At 32.9% G+C, this 12,835-nt stretch overlaps 1 protein-coding gene across 1 annotated transcript; it reads left to right on the top strand.

Moving 5' to 3' along the window:
* Positions 1 to 3,803: 3,803 nt before the first annotated feature.
* LOC124368070 (gustatory receptor for sugar taste 43a-like) lies at positions 3,804 to 11,070 on the top strand. The gene is made up of 5 exons (XM_046825344.1): positions 3,804 to 4,293; positions 9,570 to 9,802; positions 10,462 to 10,530; positions 10,727 to 10,816; positions 11,002 to 11,070. Exons 1-5 carry the CDS (start codon positions 3,804 to 3,806, stop codon positions 11,068 to 11,070), a joined length of 951 nt encoding a protein of 316 aa, XP_046681300.1.
* Positions 11,071 to 12,835: the final 1,765 nt, after the last annotated feature.

A 12,835-nucleotide genomic window follows, 5' to 3' on the forward strand; every position in this document is an offset into this window, starting at 1 on the left:
AAGAGCATAAATATAATTTTCCTTTACGAGCTGACAATGCTTAAAACTGAAAAACATCGTTTCAGTTATGTATAAAACATTGTCTCCGAAATTCATTAAACCAGCACTAAAATACCTTTACTATATTTTGGTTCAATATCATTACATATTTTTCCTAGCTATTGTCTTCGTAGTAAAGATGGAACTTTACCGGAATATAATATAAGCCTCTGGTATATAAACCGTGCAGCGTCGGTATGAAATTTCCACCAAGAAAGAGAATACCTCCGTCACTCTAAATTGATTGATAGACAGAGTTGAGTGAATGAAGGCGATGACGGAGAGAAAGTTAAATGATGGATATAGAGACACTCGACAGCACACCTTGGCTCTGAGACTAATTATCTGTTGTCATTCTCTGACTTATCATTCTCTCTGAGCAGTAGAGACCTGGCGTACTTTTGTCTATAATTATTGTGAGTGTGATTTCAGATGACAAATTGAACCATTCACTGTTTGTTGCAAGGTTGAGTTATTATTTGCTAGAAATAAATAACAACTGTACCGATGTAAGGCTAATCATTGTTCCATCTTATTATACCAGTATTTCCCAATTCTTGAATTCAAATTTCGATTTGATAGATTTCCACTGCACATTTCCAAAATGAATACAATTTTTTGAGTCATGCTGTTTATTAATAATTTTTAAATCTCTCTTCCCCAACTTACACAATACATGAGAGGGTTATTAGCTGAGAGTCTTTGTAGATATTAGTCTATTGTAGATTACTTTCTCTTAGATAGTAAGGTACAGACAATCGAATTTGAAAGTTAGCTGCAAAATAACCAGAAATGATATGATATAGATGACATCTTTTAACCAGTATTATTGTTATTATGTTTAACTTTAGTTTGTTTACCTATACATTTAGACACATGAAACAAAAATTAACTAACACAAATTTCCAGATTTTGTGGTTAGTAAGAAAACGTTATAGCAAGTTTTTATACAAGATAAAAATATAATATTTTTGAGTGAGTAAATTTTAAATTATAAAATTTTATGATGAAAGGTTATCATGAAGCTACCGTCCTAAAATTTATCATTAACAGGGAGATTGAAGAAATTCGCCATTTCTGTTTTAAGGAGTTCCTAAATTCATTATATTGAGCGCATTTATCATCAAATTTTAAAAACTGCTGTTTTAAACATGAAATTTTTTGACTGAGCAGGTTTTTTAGTTTTACCGCGTTTTTCTCTGATATTCTGACATTCAAATCAGAAGTATTCCATTGAACCAAGAGGACCGTACTCGTATATATCAAGTTTTAGGTCTCTGGTAACTTTCTGTTAGTTCTAAGAGTTATATATAGACAGTATAGACAACGACACGATACTTAACAAGTTATGATTTCTTTCTTTATTCCTCAATTTAACCATCGCTATTATAATGGTTGTCAGTTATAACTGTTACCTGTTTGACCAAACATATTTCTAGGGTTATGTCACAGAGGATTTTATGCATTAGAAATAAAACTCTCTACACTGTGATCGCAAAACCTCAAAATAGCATTTGTAGTTTAATTTTGTTTCAAGTTTAAAGATGTTTATAACTAAGAATATAGGCCAATGTTTAAAATGGCCAATCGCTAATCTACTGTTTAATAATTTTAACCTACAATACGTTTAAAAAAGATAGAAATCTTTCGTAAATTACAAAATAACTACTTGCCTATGTTTGGGAATTTGTTCTCTACCATAACTAAAATTATTAAAAAAAATTACCATTTTTGTTTGAGAGCCTAAGCATTTTTATTTGAGACCTACGCTACAAAACTTATTATTGTAATTGTTATTTTTCTTACAATACCCTATGGTATGTTTAAACCCCTTCTAAAAACTTCCTATTTCTGAAAATCATGGACACCGCGAGGGCCAAGAACTTGCTAAAGATAATGTCTGTACTAATAGATTATAACGTATAATCGATTGGGATTGTGATCTGTTTGTAGGCGATTGGCTGTCTCAAGTTTCTTAGTTCCATGGGTACCAGATCACTCTTGAGTAATGAAGAGTTAGTTATAATTGGACACTGGAAGATTAATCTCTACTGCTTACAGAATTTGTCCCAATTTCCAGATTCCCAGTAACGAAAATGTTTTACATATCAATTACAGGGTGGAAGTACCTGACGTCACGTGACACCTTACTGGCTTCATTGAGATTACATACATTACAAGTAATTAGCTCATACCATTCTCAAGACGTCCTGCGGAGACAGCCAATCATACAGCTGGTTATATTAATGTAATATGTAAAATAAACAAAATAAATTTATAATTCCTTCAGTAGACAATAGAGATGTTGTGATATGCTTCAATGACGCTTAGCCCATTCCTTAGTTGAGTGTGTCCCATCATACAACTCGTCTCATTTCTGTAAAAATGAAGTTTTAAACAAAAAGTTAAAATATTTTTCAAGATATTTTTGCCACACGACACATTTATTTTTGTGTATATTAAATTTAGTCTCATAGCAGTGTTTAAATGATAAAAGTATACATACTAAACCAGTTTAGAGATGATGCACGTAGTAGGTTAAGCTACATGTGTAATACGCGACATGCAGAAATCTCATCAGATTGTTCCCAGATTGCTTACTTACTTATTTGTTCCACTATTTTCTCGTTGCGTTTATTGTTGTCCTTAAGAATAGGTAGCGTGCACCATCACTAAACTTACGCTAGTGTTTTTATATAGAAAAAATCTCATTTTAATTCTATAGGTCAGTTCTGTTTCAAGATATGGTACAGACAGACAAAAATTAACGTTTTCCAGAATTTCAAAGCTTCGCTAACGCTTAGTCACCGTGAATTATGGTATGTAGTTAGGTCCAGTAATACTTCTATGTCTTTGGTAATATAATATTTTGTGTTACCTATGTTGAACAATTTTTAAATTTGATACAATTTTTCCAGCTATGGCTGGTCAAACACTAAGTGGGGATAACCGAGGCAAATATTTCTCCAAAGCAATATTACAATGAAACAATTACCTAACGGCATTCTTAAGATTAGTAATACAGTTTTTTTTTATTTAAGCCACACAATTGTATCTAAAATTAGAGCCCACTATCAAATCTATTAATTAGTCTCATGAAGAATTATTGATTAATCATCCAGCAGTTGCAAATTGTCTTTTAAATTTGAAATGTTTGTAATATTAGAAACACAAACACAAACACACACACACACACACACACACACACACGTAATTTCATGAAAGTATTAATTTAGGTAAAAGGTATTTCCAAGTACAGTGTATACATGTACAAGGTATTGACTCGACAATTCATCGTTATAATAGCTTGATTCATCCTCGGTCCGTCGTGGAAGTATTGCAAATAATATCATTAATGTATAACTATTTGAGTAATGAATTATTTATACATATATCCATTACGCAATAAGCACTTTCCTTTGTGCTCTTGTCATAAAATATTTTTTGGACTAATGTTCAATAGCAATTGACAAGTCAACAATGAGCTTACTCCAATTACTTAACAGAGTTGTGAACCAAGTAGAATATGATAAGACTTTCGCGAAATCTCGTACATTAAAATCAGGGCTGATATTTCAACAAAACACATAATGAAAAGTTTTCCTGATAAGACGCTTAGGTATTGTCAAATAGTTGGAGGTCTGCCAGTGAAATGTTCTTCTTGGGCCAGAGGAATCAAAGCGCTCACATTTTCCAATACAGGATTCCTGTGGAGCATAACCTTAGTCATACTGCAAGAATTACTATCCATCATCACTTTATACATGCATTTCATGGACAGATTGGATGACGAATCACTGCGTTCGTTGGACAGATCTATTGACACTGTAATAACACTGGATGTAGTCTCTCTACAAGTGGTGGCAGCTGTCACATTCTTCAGCTCCGCCTGGAAGTATCCGAAACTAGTCAGCGTATTTGACACTCTGGAACGAGTCTACCAAGAACTCCAGCATAAGACATCAGAAGTCAAGCGAGCAGTTAAACTTTTGGGAATCTACGCTGTTGCACTAATGTTAGTCACTATTTTTAACCGAATTGTTCCTATGAACCACAGCGGGACAAGTTTGGAACAAGAAGTTTTCTTTACAATATCCTTCGTCACCATTGTACTGCTGTACTTCTCTCAAGCCGCCCTGCTCGTCCACTTCACGCATGTGACTCAAAGTATCGCAAAGTCCTTTGAAATGGTCAACGCCAAGATCGAGATGGAAGTCACAAGCCCTGCCAGTGTTGACGGCACCCACACAAGATGTAAGCATATCGATTATTCGTTCGCACATTTCCTGTTAAATATCAAATTGTACAGAACTCAAACCCAAAAAATTGGGAAACTATAATAATAACAACACACATGCAACGATATAAAAAACCAATTTTACATAATCTGTTATGTAGAATATACGTATAAATTTCGACAAAAAAGTAATATTTTACAAATTAAGAATAGAGATTCATCATGTATTTTTACTATCAACCCAAATTTCAAAATTAGCTAATGTGTAATTAAAGCATCCGTAAATTTATTAAATAGATTTATTAGTATTTGTTTCTCTATGATAAATTCCTTTTAGGTTCAGTCTTATATACAGTTAACGGCCTCAGAATATCGGTGAACAATATATAAACAACGATTATTAATTATTACTGATTTTCTGCCAATATAAAATTAGTTAAAAGAAGTAAATTATTACTACTGGTATATACATATAAACGTTGGACTGAGAAGCATGCTTCAATAAAATTCCACCTACTTCCATCCTTGTTTCCATTTTGGTATAACTTCTGGCTGTGCCTTATTCTTCAAAAAGCTATATTAGTGCTAAATCAGTTCACTGTTCATAAAAAAATAGTTGAGAAATAAATACATGTAGGAATTATGTAAATATGTATATACCTAACCAGTATTGTATCTCTATTACATCTAGGATTTATGTAAATATTGATATACCTAACCAGTATTGTATCCCTAGTACATCTAGGAGTTATGTAAATATTGATATACCTAACCAGTATTGTATCCCTAGTACATCTAGGATTTATGTAAATATTTATATACCTAACCAGTATTGTATCCCTAGTACATCTAGGAGTTATGTAAATATTTATATACCTAACCAGTATTGTATCCCTAGTACATCTAGGAGTTATGTAAATATTTATATACCTAACCAGTGTTGTATGCCTAGTCAGTGAAAAACGGAAGCGATGTCCCCAAGAAAATTTCATAAAATATTTCAGTCAGTGTCTGACGCATTGTTTTGTGACACGATTTGCTATGGTCACGGCCAACTACTCGCTTATTCCTCTAATTTTAGTTCCGTAGTGAATGTTAGTGCCCGGTCACTCCATTTTGGTTTCTTTACCTAATGTAAATATGCCGCCCCGAAAAGTCAAAGGAAGCCAATTACGAGTACACTAAATGTACACATTCACAGTTTTTTTACGTAATGGTTAACCCAGTAAAGTAACGGATAAAATAATAATAAATAGTATAAATTTATATTAAGTGTTATTAAGTAGTATTAAGTAAAATAAAGTTATATTAAGTGGTAAAGATATATTAATTGGTATAAAGTAATATTAAATGGTATAAGATAATATTAACTGGTATAAAGTAATATTAAGTAGTATAAAGAAATATCAAATTCAAAGTCAAAGAGTATTTATTTCTTTATCAAAAAACATTTACATCTAGTTTACATGCATTTCCTTAGGTGAAATAAAATATACTACAATAACTAGTTACGTTGCTGTAAAACTCTATAAAATAAAACTTAGAAATTAATTCCCAAACTTGTGTTTTGAGAATGAGTCTTGTAATGTACCGCTTTGTTACTTAATATTTTACTGTAGCTTCATAACAACAAACTAAAAATAATTTATATGAAAATAATAAAAACTTAAATATATAAATGTTCAAGAACTAAAATTATTAATTGATTATGTTATTAATAATTTAAAAAGAATATACTAAAGATATTTTTGGTTACATGGGAGAAGACTGTGGCAGTTGCAACCCTACCACCCCCCACACACCACCTAATTACTCATACGTCCCTAATCACTCGCAATCACATATACCCAATACACACTACTCGAACACCGCACGCGCGCGCGCACACACACCCACACACACACACGCACACCGCACACACTCATACACGTTAGGTCGAAAGTTAAGTATGCTTATATAGTCCATTTTCTAAAATAGACTGTACATACGCGCAATAGGCCATTCTAATTTCCTCTAAATTTAAAAAGTGACTAATTTGTCTAAATGCATAAATAAATTTTCCGAGTTTTTTATTTAAATAATCTATATGTTCTGTCCATCTTAACTTGCGATAAAAAACACCCAGATATTTATAACTCGTCACACTTTCAATTTCCTCACAATTACACGTTATGTTGTCGAAATTTCCACAACTATGCAGTTTAATGTTTTGGATAGGTATGTCTCCTCTGTCTTTTAATGATATCGGCAGGAATTTTGTTTGTGGAACATTAAGTGTGAGTAGGTTGTGGTCTAGCCATTTTTTAGCAGACTCAATATCTTTGGTGGCCTTGCCCCTCACTTACTCCCAACTCATACCATCAAAAAATATCGCTGTATCATCGGCAAAGAGATAAAGCTTACCCGTTATATTTATTTTAGCAAGGTTATTCGCGTATATAAGGAATAATGTGGGGCCGAGCGTACTCCCTTGAATTACGCCGTAATCTATGGTGGTTTCCCTACTATTGACGCCATTAATTGTAACAAACTGCTTCCTATTTTCTAGATAAGATTTAAACCAATTCAATGAATTTCATTTAACTCCAATTAACTCTAACTTACTTAGCAGTTTGACCCTATCTACCGAGTCAAACGCTTTTGCGAGATCCAGAAACACCAACAGACAACGCCTATTGCTACTAACAGCCTCGTTGATATCTTTATTCAAACAAAAAAGTGCATCCGCAGTGTTTCTAGATTTTTTGAATCCATACTGGGAGTCTGTTAAAATATTAGTGGTATTTAAATACTCAGTTAACTGTTCGTTTACTATCTTCTCAATTACCTTAGTGAAAACGTTCAATAATGACATAGGCCTGTAGTTAGATTTGATTGTAAATTCATTTGATTTACAAATTGGTACTACTTTAGCAATTTTGAACGCGTTGGAGAATTTTCCAGAGCGGATGCTTTCGTTTATAATATGTAGCAGTGGTTTCCCCAATACACTTAAATTGTCTTTTAAAATAGAAGCAGATATTCCGTCATAACCCAGGAGCTGAGCCACCACGTGCTTACGGTTGACGTGCCGTTGTAAGTCATCCTCCGTGACAGTGTGAAGTGTAAATGTCGAGTAAGTCGCATAGTCAGTGTCGTCTACTACAGGTGGGCCGCTTGAATAAATCGCATTCGCCAGATCAGAACCGACTTGAGAGAAATATTGATTAAATTCTTCTGCTACCTTTAACTTAATTTCTCCAGATCCTACTGTTTGATTAGTTGCAAAATGTTCCAATGGAAACTTTATCTTTATTGTTTTTTCTACCAGCAAGTTCGTTGACAGTTTTCCAAAAGCTTTTTGGATCATACTTTGCTTTGTTGAGTTTTTCTCTATAGTATTGTATTTGAACATTTTTAATAATACTATTCAACCTTTTTCTATATCGTAAGTAAACAAATTTTATATTATTGTTAAAGGGTTGCGATTTAACTAACTTACTAAGTTTTTCTCGTCTTCTTATAGATCGTACTATTCCTTCAGTAATCCAGGGTTTTATAGGTCTTAAAATGGATTTTTTTTATTTCTCTAAACAAACACTTATAATTCCAAAAAGATCTGTTGGTAGCGGTATTCAAATCGGAAGCTTCCGTAACACCTGCCCAATTGCTGTTATTTATCTCTGCGGTTAATTGTTTTTTATCTATATAGGTACTACTGTTAAGTGTCCTGCTAGCATTGCTTCTATTAAACTATACTTCTAAAAACACTGCATAATGGTCTGTTATGCCTGTTTCGATCACTCCAGTCTGTACATTTGTGAAATTATCGTGATATATGAAGACGTGGTCGATGCAGGTTTTACTCTCTCCCACTACTCTTGTTGGTTTGTCAATCCCACACATAAACCCAGCGTCATACAACACATCCAGGTAACGTTCAGTCTTGTTGTCAGTAAGTATCAAGTTAGCATTAACACCCCCCACTAGTATATACGTCTTGTTATTAATCATGTGCCCATAGTAGTTGTTTAGTGCTGTAGTAAAATTGTCAAGGTCACTATCGTGGGTCCTGTACACTGCAAGTAGGTTGCATTGTTTGTTTTGATAAGTAAAGTCCAGACTCATGCCGTACACATCACCAAGCTCTACCTCTCTCACAGACACACTCACTCTCTCACTCACATACAACAATACACCATCATTTTTGTTTTTTACTTTAGAACTCGAATAAACGTAATATCCCTCTAACTGAATCCACAACCCTGTTCCGCCAAGCCATGTCTCCCCTGAAATTATAAAATCAAACCGTGTTTTAATTTGATTTAAGTGAATCAAAATTTTCATTGTAGCTTCTGATATTAAGATAAAAAACCTTAAAACTTTGTTCCTCTGAGGAAAACATTAGATCAATATTTTGAAATTTTTCAACAGAACAACAATTTACTTTTCTATAATCTTCAACCTCAAGGTCAAAATTGTTCATTTATTAATACAAATAATTGAGAAAAATGGGGGAAATAAAAAAAATGTTTCTTTAAACAGAAATATAAAATAAAAGAATCATTTTCAATATTAAGTGGCATAACGTAATATTAAGTGGTATAAAGTAGTATTAAGTGGTATGAAGTAATATTAAGTGGTATAATGAAATATTAAGTAGTATAAAGAAATATTAAGTGGTATAACGTAATATTAAGTGGTATAAAATAATATTAAATCGTATAAAGTGAAATTAAGTGGTATAAAGAAATGTTAGGTGGTATAAAGTAATATTAAGTGGTTACATTAAATTTATGTAACTGACAAACAGGTCGTAACAGCCCGTGTTATATGTGGACCGGAGATAGTGATTACTACTAGTGAGGTTACCTGCTATAGGCTACTTGTGCCAAATTACCTGTTAATCTACAGTACTTGCCTAGGGTCAACGCGGATTAAATAGCATCGATAACCGAGCCATTTAATGATATATTTAATGAATTACCCAGACAATATATACTGATACATTTCCGCACATTAAAGGTGGGGTTGAGATTCTCGTGATGATGCTTAATCAGCGATGTGTATGGCTCTTTTATCACCGATTTCCGTGTTTCTGATAATCTAATGCTATTTACTTTGTTAAAAATTCTGTTGCAATTACTTTTAAGTTTACAGTTTTGCATAATAAAATAAAGGTTTTGCTAATATATTAAATTTGTCCATTACATGTTAATTTTTGTAACTTATAGATTCATAGCTCCAGTATTTCTTTCCGTTAAGTAACTACTATGGAATTGTTTTGTATGTCAGAGTATTTTGTGATTTTTAGGCAGTACGCTTTCTAAAATCAAGAAACTGAGAACACTAATGAACACCTACTGGATGCTATGTGATGCCGTACACCAGGCTAATGTCTTCTACTGCGATCAGCTGATGGCCGTTACCTTCTCCTCATTTCTCCACATCACTGTCACGTCTTACTACTTTTTTCTGCTCCTCAAAACTGCTAAAATACTCGTGATAACTAATGAGGGAGCTTGGATCCTGCTTAACATCTGCCACGTAATTCTGTTGCTAAACTCAAGTACGGTCGTCACTAATAAGGTAAATATTATATTGAGACATTTTACCATATTTTTTACATTTTGTGTTTCTAAAATAACACGGAATATGTTTTAATCACTATGAGATCAAAAAAAGTATAATTATAAAAATTTCTTTGTTTTCGGCGCATTTTCTAGCCTTCTATAATCGTTCTTAATATTTGTTATTGGGCTGAAATTTGTTCTCTAAGCCAAGTTACCGACCTATTAAAATGAACTACGCAACTCTACATACAATGCAAGTTTCTCAATGTCTCTGAAATTCAGTTTGGATGCAAAGGTATGTGTTCCCTTTAATGCATCTTTCAGAAATTCCACACCTGAAACAGCGCACAGGATCAATTGTAGGAATAAAGATTCCTCTATAAGCCCAAATAACTTCAGGGATGCCAAGAGATATATCATCATGTGAAATTCCTTGATGGTCCTCAGGAACCTCCGAGCCGGGGATACTTACTCCTGATGATAATGCTTAAGGACTTTTAAATATCCAGTTAAAGAGGCTCTCGATAACACATCTGTTGGAGTGTATGAACTATTCAAGATTCGTTCAATAAAATGATATTGCTTTCGAAGATGTGACAAAATTTAGTTTCTAAATATATGATGTTGTTCTAGGCTGATGAGACAGGACAGACGATCTGCAAGTTGATCAATAAAGACTTGAACCCGAATCTGAGAAAACAGGTAATTTCTCATATCTATTTAACCACTGACTCGACTAATTTAGTATGGTTTAGTAATGGTCTTGGTCTTATTTTAATAATTTATTGGAATGTTATTAGAAGACTTAAAAAGGTTGAAGTCCCATATTTCATGTTTGATCACCGTTTTGGTGCAAACTTGTTGAAACTATGTAACTACCTTTGTGGGCGTTTTTCAGCTTGAAGGGTTTCTCCTGCAATTGCCTCACCACAATGCAAGATTCTCTGCTCATGGATTTTTCCCGTTCAGCAACAAGATCCTCACAGCGGTTAGTGATTACTTTTTAGTAATATTCTTTTAGTAGTGTCTTTCATAGCAATGTACGATAATATATACATTTGTTTATGCTCAATATATTTTATGTAATTACACTTAAATTTCCTAACAAGATAAACTTACTGTTTACCAAACATGTATTAGAATGTAGACTGACAGCGTGTTCTGTCTGTATAGATGGCTGGAGCGGTGACAACTTACCTGGTGATACTGATCCAGTTCCAGACTGAACCATCATCCACCTAGACTAAAGAAGCTTAGGAGTTAGTACAAAAGCACTGAATATAAACTTAGAATTCTGTTTCTGCATTCATTCACGTGGTATTATTGAATGTTGTTTAGTAAACCCTCTGATTCAAAGACTTGTTTGTGTCTTCACAATCACACTGACAATTAGTTTTGTAGAAGATGTTCAGTGAGCTCAATGATTCAATAAGTGTTTAATTTTTTTTAAATTAGTAATCTGGGCTTTCATATATCACAATACACTGTTACAAAATAACATGTTGCATAATTCTTAACATTTTTGTGAATTTGGATATTTGTTCAAATTCTTTTCCTATTATTTTGAAAACCCTCTTTATGGATTATTATTTTATTTTAAATGTTAAAGATTAGTTTTGTAGTTTTTCATTTAAATTTACATAAAAGTTTTACAATAAGTAATTCCAAATGAACGTTTACATAAAATTGGATTTAAAATTTTTCTTTCTAAATTGTTTTATTCAATTGCCTTTTCAGGCAGCTGCGCTTACAACTGATCCATAAAATACAATTAGATTTGAATGCGTGAACAATTTTGAGAAAAATAAAATGCATTTTGACCAATATTTAATAATGTGTTTTAAGCATATTCCCTACCCTAATACTATAATTTGGCACTTATTACTTGTTGAATTTTGAAGATTTTAGATAATTTGATATTTTGGAATATTTATTTGTTATCAAGAATGATTAAGCTACTGACTTGAAATTTTGCGTGCAACTTGTGCCTGTTGTGCGACACGTGATGTGGCGTATCCATCACTTGTCAACAATCACGTAGAATCTTATGACATGATTATAAATCTCTATGTCAACATATTGTATAATATATAAAAGTATCTTTTTTGCGGGCATGTCAGATATTTACCCGTGTTCAAACCCTTGCATGGGAATACATTTACCAAAAAGATACAAGTTTTGTACAAAAACTTATCTTTGCCTGAGAGATTAATATGTGGTAAAACTACTGATGGTTTTCCTTGAATGGGATATTTCGCATATCTGTTCAAACCAGATATTGCAATCTGGAAAATGTATAATATATAAACTAAAAAAAATTATTATGCATTATATTAGTGTATTAAATAACTCAATAATTTAATTATTAAGATATACTTAGTTTTTCCTATATTAAGGAATAGTGAACAATTCTGTTAGTAAAATCGAATTATAATGATTTCTTCTGGAACGGAACTATTGCATAACCTGTTAGCAATATCATAGTCCCCCCCTTTTCACATTGTTTCACTGTTCAGAGAATTTCTCTATTGAATATTACTTTACTCAACCTGGAGATTTCTACACGTAACAAAGCTATGAATATAAGGGTCGATTTAATGTGAATATTGAGTTTAGCCTCAGGTTCATCCTCTTCTTAGTGCAGCGTCTGGAATGTAACGCTGTCACATTCGTGACTCCTGGAATTTGGTGTCATGTACGTCTAAGAAGATCCAAAAATTCGGCGACGAAGAAGCTTAAAATGGACTCTTTAAATAGAATCGACATCAGAGACACTCAGATTATTACATATAGAGTAATCTAAATGAAAAGGTGTGATGAGACCAGATTCCAAATGCTGCATTATGAGGAAGATGAACTGTAGGCTAACTCGACATTCACACAATTAGAGGTTTGGAAGGGCAAGGAATCATACAAATCCTGTAAACCTCACGGAGTTTAATCGAAAGCTGCTGTTGTATGTTATATTCTGAAACTGTACCTCCTTCCCGAGCTTTGGTGATGGGTG

Source organism: Homalodisca vitripennis, chromosome 8 (genome assembly GCF_021130785.1).
Source record: "Homalodisca vitripennis isolate AUS2020 chromosome 8, UT_GWSS_2.1, whole genome shotgun sequence".
NCBI classification, from domain to species: domain Eukaryota; kingdom Metazoa; phylum Arthropoda; class Insecta; order Hemiptera; family Cicadellidae; genus Homalodisca; species Homalodisca vitripennis.